The 9,350-nt window shown below is 41.6% G+C and overlaps 1 protein-coding gene across 1 annotated transcript in view; it reads left to right on the forward strand.

Annotated features, from left to right (window-relative positions):
- The window catches only part of ADGRE1 (adhesion G protein-coupled receptor E1), a 43,775-nt gene extending 35,837 nt beyond the window's left edge, over nt 1–7,938 (forward strand). The window contains exons 14-17 of the mRNA XM_090289508.1: nt 151–242; nt 1,319–1,499; nt 3,751–3,846; nt 5,619–7,938. Coding sequence (XP_090145634.1) covers nt 151–242; nt 1,319–1,499; nt 3,751–3,846; nt 5,619–5,738 — 489 coding nt within the window. The 3' untranslated portion in view covers nt 5,739–7,938. The remainder of the gene's footprint in view (nt 1–150; nt 243–1,318; nt 1,500–3,750; nt 3,847–5,618) is intronic.
- Nucleotides 7,939–9,350: the final 1,412 nt, after the last annotated feature.

Consider the following 9,350-nt stretch of genomic DNA (forward strand, 5'->3'; position numbering starts at 1 on the left):
TACTGTGTGCCATTTAGACCAGAGCACATGTTCTACCATCCTTATGAAGCCTTTATCTTTTGGGGGAAAGATCGTTAGGTCCACCTCAAGTTGGCTTTCACAACAAGACCTCAAAAGAAAATTCACTCAATTTTTATGCTGTTTCCACAGATAAACTTTATGTTCTACTTTCAAATTCTGAGGATTTTGAGAAGCAAACTTTCCTCCCTCAATAAAGAGGTTTCCACCATTCAGGACACCAGGTAAGAAGGTACCACAGTCAGTGATATCCAGTGGAAGAGAAAAAGCCATACAAAAGTGATATAAAATTTCCTGGTACTGTACTAAAGAGTTCATGAAGGACAATGTATTGAAGTAAGAACTATAATTTTCAGGCAATTTCATGTACTCTCTCATCTCTTTATTCAATAAATATTCATCAGGTGCCTCTTTTGTGTAGCCAAGAGTATCAGTGTCATCCTTTTGTTCCTGAGAGTCCACCCACTTTTGGATTCCATTCTCCTTGGTTGTAGAGACAGTTCTCATTGATGCTGACCTAAATTATTAAAAATGCTGATGACAACTCATTAACTAGGAACTTGATAGATGCTGGGCTTTTACCAAGATTAGCTCATTGAATGCTCATGACGTCAACGTCTCTGATGGGCACAACCAATATCCTCATTGATAAGAGGAACAAACTGCTGATCTTGCCCAAGAGTAAGAACCTTGCATTGGTGAATCATCTGAACAAAACTTAAAGGAATTTCTGTCCAACTTCAGACCCTGCTTTTGACCTCACGTACTTATGAGACCAATCTAACATCTCAGCCTCGGTTTCTTTGATCCTGGAGGGTCAGAGTGTCACCTTCTCAGTGTTCCTCCACACTTCTACACGTGCACACAGATGAGTATGCACACACATTTACCCACATCAGCTCACCTAGCCCAGGGTCATCAACAGTACCACCACACACAATTTTTATTTGAAGAAACCCAACACTGTTGTGTTCTGAATTCACAATATCATCGTCATCATCCACATTTTCTCAGTACATATTTCTAGAATGCATTTTTTATAGGTCTTCTGATATGTCCAGTTAAGAGACTTTGCTGGGAAATTATTTCCAAGGGTAGGAGAAAGTATTATTCTCAGAGGCAATAATTGAAAACATGGTACTGTGTGGCATCCTCAAACTACATGCCCTTGTGGAAGCCACTTAACCACCTGAGGTTGTTACACAGTTTCAATAAGGCAATGCATGCAAGAAACTGAGCACAGTACCCAAAAGCAGCTAGTTCCCCATAAACAGTCATAATTACTCTTTTTCCTTTTCAGAGTCATGACATTTAAAGCCATTGCTCAGCTATTTATCCTGGGCTGTTCTTGGAGCCTTGGTTTTTTCATGGTTGATGAAGTTGGGAAGACAATTGGATTAGTCATTGCCTACCTGTTCACCATCATCAATGTCCTGCAGGGAATTTTGCTCTTTGTGGTACACTGTCTCCTTAATCGCCAGGTAAAGCTAATTGCTTTGTCTCTGGACCTTACTGAATGGTTGTTTATTTTTTATCCTTTTCTGACCTTTTATATTTTGGGGTTGCCTTGATGCTGGCGGGGAGGTTGAGGTGCTGCTTGGGTTTTTGCCATGCGCTCTGGGTTTCATTTAGCTTTCTAACATTTATCATTTGAGCCTATCTCTTAAGATCATGCATTCATCTGCCCAGGCAGGCAGCTACAGCAGAGGCTGTGTGGCTTAGACAACAGATATTTATCTTCTCAGAATTCTGGAGGCTGGAACTCTTCGAGGTGCACCACGGTCAGATTCTGGTGGGATCCATCTTGGCTTGTGTACGACTACCTTCTTGCTGTGTCTTCACATGGCAGAGAGATTGAGAGAGAAATTTCATCCTTCTTTTTGTAAAGACACTAAATCTACTGAATCAGGGGTCTACCCTTGCGACCTGATTCAACCTTAATTACTTTTATAAAGGCCATATCTTCAAATACAGTCACATCGCTGGGCTAGAGCTTGGACATATGAATTTAGGGAATGGGGGACACAAACCAGTTCATAGTAGAGCATGTTATCAGTCAGGATAAGGTAGATTATGCTGCAGTGGCCAGTAGTCCCATCACTCCTACGTTTAGGGGCTTACAACAATAAGATTTGTTTCTTGCTCATGCTACATAGCTACAGGAGCTACGTTGTCTTCATTTGGGGATGTAGACTGATGGGGCAGCCCCTATATAGCATATCAATGTTCTGATAGCAGAGGGAAAGGCAATCATGACACTGTGTAGCTCAGCTCTCTTTCATTGGCCAAAGCAGATTACATGGGCAAACCTGATTCACCATAGAGAGGATAAATAAGCCTCGTGTGGTGAGGTGCACTACATGGAGGGCACTGGAATATTTGGCAAAATCTACCATAAACTCAGCTTTAAAAAAAATTATTTATTTGTTTGTTTATTTGTTTATTTATTTTTAGAGAGAGGGGAAAGGAGAAAGAGAGGGAGAGAAACATCACTGCGTGGTTGCCTCTCACTCGCGCCCCCAACTGGGGACCTGACGTGCAACCTAGTCTTGTGCCCTGACTGGGAATCGAACCAGTGACACTTGGATTGCAGGCTGATGCTCAATCCTCTGAACCACAGCAGCCAGGGCTTAAACTCAGCTTTAATCCCAGTTTTTGCACTGAGTGGGTTGCTGTGTGATCTTAGACAGGCTGCTTCTCTCTCTGACCCTCGATTTTCTCATCTAAAAGTGTGGCAGTATCTGATAGGGCTGATAATTAAATGAGATAATTCAATATCAATTCAATATCTGTCTCAACACAATCCTTAGCATACACCAAGTTCTCAGTGAAAGTCATTATTATAATTTTACTCTTCACAGAAGTTTGAGAACAGTTTTCCTGACTTTCTTCCTTTGCTAGTGAGTGGAACTACCAGCAATTAAGATGCAAGTGACAAAAAGACATTTTAACACTTCATTAATTTCTCTTTTGTTTGTTAATGCCTTCTTAATGCTTGGTACTCCTTACAAACAGAAGTAAAATATGCCTTAAGCGTTTGGTAAATTAATGTTGAGTATTAAATATTCAGACATCCTTTATAACCTGTTAAGGAGGTTAAAGGAAGACGACTCGTGGAATCACAGTGGGTGGCTTAGATCAGGGCTCTGGAGCAAGAATGACGAGATTTGGAACACTGGTTGTGTGGCCTCAAACAAGTCAATATACCCCCAATAGCCTCAATCTCTTCATCTTTAATGGTGGTTGAATACAAGAAGTTCCTTACTGATTGAATTAAATGACATATTGTACGTAAGTGCATTAAACATAGCTAGCTTTCAGCATATGGTGACCTTCAACATCATAATCACCACCATTACCTTTGCTATCATCATCATCATCATCGTTACCGCCATGACCATATTTACTTCCATGATCACTACCATCATCACCTTTATAATCATCAGGCTTCATTATTTTCACTACCATCATAATCATCACCATCACTATTATCACGGCCATCATCACTTTCATCATTGTTGCCATATATGAAGTCCTTTTCTACAACTGAGGAGGTCAAATTTAAATAAAATAAATCAACACAAGCATGGCCAAGATTATACAGTAAACCAGTGAAAGGAGCTGTAGAGAGCAACGCTTGGCATTTATATTTTTAGTCTCCTATTTTAGGGTCCTTCCTTCTGAACCAAATTCTGGATGTAACCCAAGCCTCTGTATACCTCACACTTCCAGGTGCGAATGGAATACAAGAAGTGGTTGAGTGGGATGCAGAAAGGAGTTGAAACTGAAAACACTGAGGCCTCTCGCTCTACTACCCACACCAGAGCGGTAAGACCAGCTTCTCTGCAATACCATATACTTGTCTGAACCCAATAACTCTTGCTACCATGTGCATCCTGGTTTCTTGCTCTGATAGAAAAGAGAAATTGCATTAGATTTCTGCATTATGAAGCTGAAGTTTCTGGTTTTTGAGACTCAAAGCAGAAAAGCTATTTATTCTTCCTTTCTCTCTCCTCCCTTACTCCCTTTCCCATTACCTACTCAGCAGCCAGAGTGGCAATGAAACATGCAGATCAGATTATTTTACTCCGCTACTTAAAACTCTGGCTTCCCATCACATTTAGAATCAAATTAAACCTCCTAGCATCACTTGAAATTGGCCCAACAACCCTACTCAGGTGTGTTGGCTGCTTTTCAGTTCCCTGAGCTTCCCGGGCTCATCACTGCCTCAGGGCCTTTGCACTAGCTGTTTCTTCCATCCCAGTCTCATTAGTGTTCACACTTCATCTGAAATGTCACCTCAGAGACATTTTCCCTAACCATTCATTCTATGCTAGTCTCCCTCACTCAGTCTCCCTCACTCTGTCTCATTATATGGTATTTATCTTAAAGATATCAAAGTGATTGCTTTTGGTCAATCTCCACCTTCTGTAAGTTTCATGACTGGGGCTACTGTTGTTTTCCTTTTGCCTGGAGAAGTGTCTGGCCCATCCTTTTAATTTGTTCTGAGAGTCTGAACTTCTTGTTTAAGGATGAGAAAACTGAAGCTGGGAAAGCTTGAATGGTTCGCTTAAGCTACTCAGCTAGTTAGAGGAATTCTAACACAGGTCTGTGTTCCTTCAAAAGTTGACAGCTTTCCTTGGTTGTCATGAGAATTGTTACTTCAGATGAACGACCTTCGGGACCAGCTGTTCATAGAACATGCAGTTTCACATCAAGGCTTATCTGCTATGTGGCTACTGACTGTGCCTAACATGGCCCTGTTTTCAGTCACCCTTTGGCCAAAATCACCGACGGTCAAAGGATTTGTCGATCTGATCTGTCCCAACACACATGGTCACCAGAACCATGTCACATGGTAGAATCCATAGCATAAATTCTGGGGTTCACTGGATCTGAGTTTGAATCTTGATTCTTTCAGGTTCCAGCTGGTAGATACTGGGCTATAGCTTAACCTCTCTGAGCCTCATTGTTAAAATGTGATTGAGGCCAAAAACAATGTATACAAAAACACCTTGTGCTGAACCATGCCAATGTTACTTTTTATTAATTCCAAATGATCAAGAGTCAGCTATGTAAGCCCTAGACAATAATTACAGTTTTGTTTTGTTTTTGTTTTTTTTATCTTGGAACACTTTATATTGTAAAAAGCACAATGTTCAGCCTTAAAATCTTTATTAATCATCTGTAGCATTTAAGTGATTCATCACTGCTGTGTTTAAATGGAGTCAAAGTGCCTGGAATCAAACCCCAACTATACCACTTCCAGGCTCTGTGACCTTGCACAAGCCACTGAATGTCTCTGCCTCAGTATCTTCATCTGTAAAATGAGCATGATATCTCATTATAAGAATAAATGAGATCAGATCTGTTACCTGACACAGTAAACACTGCAAATGTTTGTAAAAACATGAAATAAATAAAAAGGTCATCTGTGATGGGGGTGGGGAAGAGATGCAGAGTCAAACAGTAGGAGCTCTTTATTCAGCTTTGGACCTTAGAAATTCTAGCTCGTCAGCCCCAAGCCTGCTAGATTTTTAGTTAATTTCTGAGGTGATAATTCTCTTCAGCTTTTTCTCCATATTATTTCCCCCTAATAGGAGGAACCAGAGAAGTCATCAGAATTCTTTCACAAAAGAGACACTGCATCTGTCCAGCCACAGCCTAGGGCTCATTATGTCCCTGTTTCTTGGGAAAAAAACAGAAAACTGAGCTGCTAAAGGATGGCACCCTGCTGTGGTCACATATGGGTTGGACAAGTGCCATCATCTGTATCTTCCCTGTGAAAATGAAGCCTGTCTCCTTCCTGCTTTGACTTCTATAGCCACAGATAAAAGGGGGCACGTGGGAGAATTTTTAGACTGGAATCCAAAATCGTATGTGATGTGCAATTAAGTGTTCAAGGGATCCTTGAACACCTAATGATGAAGGAAACGAGTGGATTTTCTTATTTCAGCTGTTGCCACCTTGCCCAAGACTAAGGGGCTGGCACCTGGGTTCAGCTCACACCCGGCCTCTGGCTTCTCTGTTGCATTTCATGCTGCCAAATATCTTACGTCACTCAACATCTGCATCCTTCAATAATCCCCATGTGAATAAATTTGTATTAAAAAGGGGGGTGCATTCTTGGAATGCAAAAACACATTCCCATTTCTGCTTAGTGCTGCCTCACCACCAGGAAGGAGCTTGTAGGCAGGTCGTCAGGATTTACCACTTTTTCTTTCCCAGATGACTGTTTTGCACCCATGTTGGTCAAAGAAAACTTTGTTTTCCTAGTGTTGTCTTGAGCATGTTCTAGTGCAAGTGCTCCTGAAAGAGCATGATGCATTGCAGGGGTGATTTGGCCTTTTTTTTTTTTAACCCCTCCTAATTTCTTTTCCAAAGTTACTGGATTTTAGGTATGTTTGTCCACACTGGAATTAATAAATGCATGGGTGAATTCTGTTACTTGATGTTTTAAAAGCAATTTTAAATTTTTAAAAAAGATTTTATTTATTTTTATTTTTTTTGAGTTTTTTGAACATGCCAATTTATCTTTTTTCCTCATAGATCTTTTTTTTTAATATGCTTTATTGATTATGCTGTTACAGTTGTCCCAATTTCTTTTCCCTTTGTTCCCCTCCATCCAGTGACATCCCTCCCTCCAGTTATCCCCCCCCCTCAGTCCATGCCCATTGGTTGTGCACATAGTTCTTTTCAACATCTTCCTATCTACTCCACTCCCTCCTACTATGCTTAATTCCTGTACCATTCCTGTATTTATTTATTTTTAGAGAGAGGGGGAGGGAGGAAGGAAGAAAGGGAGAGAAACATCAATGTGTGGTTGCCTCTTGTGTGCTCCCAGTTGGGGACCTGGCCCGCAACCCAGGCACATGCTCTTTGGTTCGTAGGCCGGTGCTCTCTCCACTGAGTCACACCAGCCAGGGCAACAATTTTAAATTTTAGCAGTCAGTGCTAAAAGAGCCAAGGATCACCATAATTCATTTGAAGAGCTTTCATGTGTGATTTTTAGGTCATGGACAAAAGATTTTGTTCCTTTTTTGCTCAACCAGCTCAGTGCCTCCTCCACATGGCAGTGATGTAACAAGAAGGTTTAATTCTGTCCACCAGCTGGCTTTTGAAATTGTATGGTTCCCCTTGAAAAGTTGAAATTTAGGGAGACTCATGTTTTTTTAAAATCATACAATGTCTAATTTACATATATAACACTTGCATAAAATGCAGCCTTTTTCAGAATAGTTTGGCATGAACTGTTCAAATTTATGGGCATAACCCTTTCATTTAAAATTTCCATTGTTAGGAATTTATCCCAGATATATTGTGGTCTGACCTATAAATTCGGAGTGATGTTGATACAGAGAGATCTGATCAGATCACTGGGAGGAGTAGGAAGGGGTTGTTGGAGGAGGTGGCCCGAGGCAACGGTAACAGCCTAGGACTGACCGGTTGAGTGGCTGAATGCCCCCAGAGCGCATGGAATAAGAAGAGGGCAGCTGGCTCTCCAGCTCTCAGGCTGGTTGGCTCTCTCTACTTCCTCGGGGACACCTGGATGATTGTGCTGCAGCTACCTGCGTTTCCCAATGGACGGTATTTGGATGGGAAGGAACTCAGGGCACAGCCTAGGATCAGGCTGGCCTGGCAGAGGGTGGCAGGGTTATTCTTCCTTGGGTGTTCTAGAGGGGACAGGCTCTGAGGCAGAAGCCTGCCCTTCTTCCACAACTATGTAGTTTTTGTATCTTAGATTATTTTAGTTTGTAAACTAACCCTATAGAAATAAGATAATTAAAAACTGATGGGGAATGATAGAACTCAGAAAGAATTTAGCCTAATCGATAGGCTTAAGTGACTAATGCATGTGTAAAGCTGTTATTCCAAAATTGTGAAGCTTTTGAATAAAGGCTCCTTTCCTTTATCACCAAACCTTTGCTTCTGGAATTTTGCCTAGAGGGTGGGGTGGGCAGCAGGACCCCACTTGCCATTGTGTTAACAATGTGATGTATTCTATCACCCTGGATTATTGGCTGTGACGGGCTGGATGAAAGTAGCATTTGGTACACAAACATATGACCATGACCCTGTAAATACATTTACAACTCCACCGGGCTGCCACACTCAAAGCCGAGCCATGCCGGCAGGACTTATTCCTGCCTGCCATCAAACACTGGAAAACCTTAGTGTCCCTGAGTGTCTCTGGAGTGTGCTGGACCATTGCATGGATGCCATGAGGTCACCCTGACACCCTTCACTGCTGAGGAGAAGGAACATCCATGAGCAAAGTTTGGATATGATGCAACAGTTGGAAGGAAATAGTGGCTAAAGGCCAAGAAAGACTGGCCAGGCCACATCCTGGGGCTAAGGCAGTCCTGGGCTTTTGTTAGCTCTCACTGCCGCTGACTGGGTCAGTTTCTGATTGTTTATTAACTTAATGAGAATGTGAGTGTACTGCAAGAAATAAGTGACTCAGTTTTCTTAATTGCCTTTTCACATTCACATTTTTGAATGGACTCTTGGCTGTTAGCCAAGCCCAAAGTCTCCCACATAAAATAATTGGTGTTTGATTTAAACAGATTGGACACATTCACAAAAGTTCACCAGCCTGTGGATGCCCCACATTCCATCCCACTGTTGCCGTGGAAACAAGGTGTCGATCCATTACTGTTTCAGTAATTAATGATATATCAATAAGAACATAATAAGTAATATGCAGTCAAGTTTTTAAAACGAGGCACACTTTCATGTGCTTTTATAAAAAGACCTCTAAAGTGTATGGATCAGATGGAAAAGACCATGTGCATTTCAGTGAGTAGAGTGTAATATGACAATTGAACACATTCTGCTAGTGGATGGCCCTGGTTTCTTTGTTTCTGTTTTTGTTTTTGTCTTTTTTATTTTTTTAAGTATATTTTATTGATTATATTGTTACAGTAGTTCCAATTTTTTTCCCTTTGCTCCCCTCCGCCCAGCACCCTCCCTCCCCCAATAATCCCCCACCCCCAAGTCCATGCCCATGGGTTGTACATACAAGCTCTCCTGCCTCACCCTTTCATATATTCTTCTTCTTCTTTTTTTAATAATTAATTAATTATTTTAACAATAAAAATAACAATCCCTCCCTCTCAGACTTAAGACCCTTTATAATCTTATAAAGGACAATGGGCGAAGGTCTCGAGCTCCTCTAGCTGCTTCAAGCTGGATATGGTCGTTGTCCTACCTACCCTTGGGTCCAGAAATCCCTAATAAGAGTGGGGGTGTGGAGGGGAGGGTGGCCTTCCCACATGGGGAAGGATTATGCAGACTCCAGGTTGGTTGGCTGTCCCTGGACAACGGCATGC

The sequence above is a fragment of the Furipterus horrens genome, unplaced genomic scaffold, assembly GCF_987537825.1.
Source record: "Furipterus horrens unplaced genomic scaffold, mFurHor1.1.pri manual_scaffold_10, whole genome shotgun sequence".
Lineage (NCBI taxonomy): Eukaryota > Metazoa > Chordata > Mammalia > Chiroptera > Furipteridae > Furipterus > Furipterus horrens.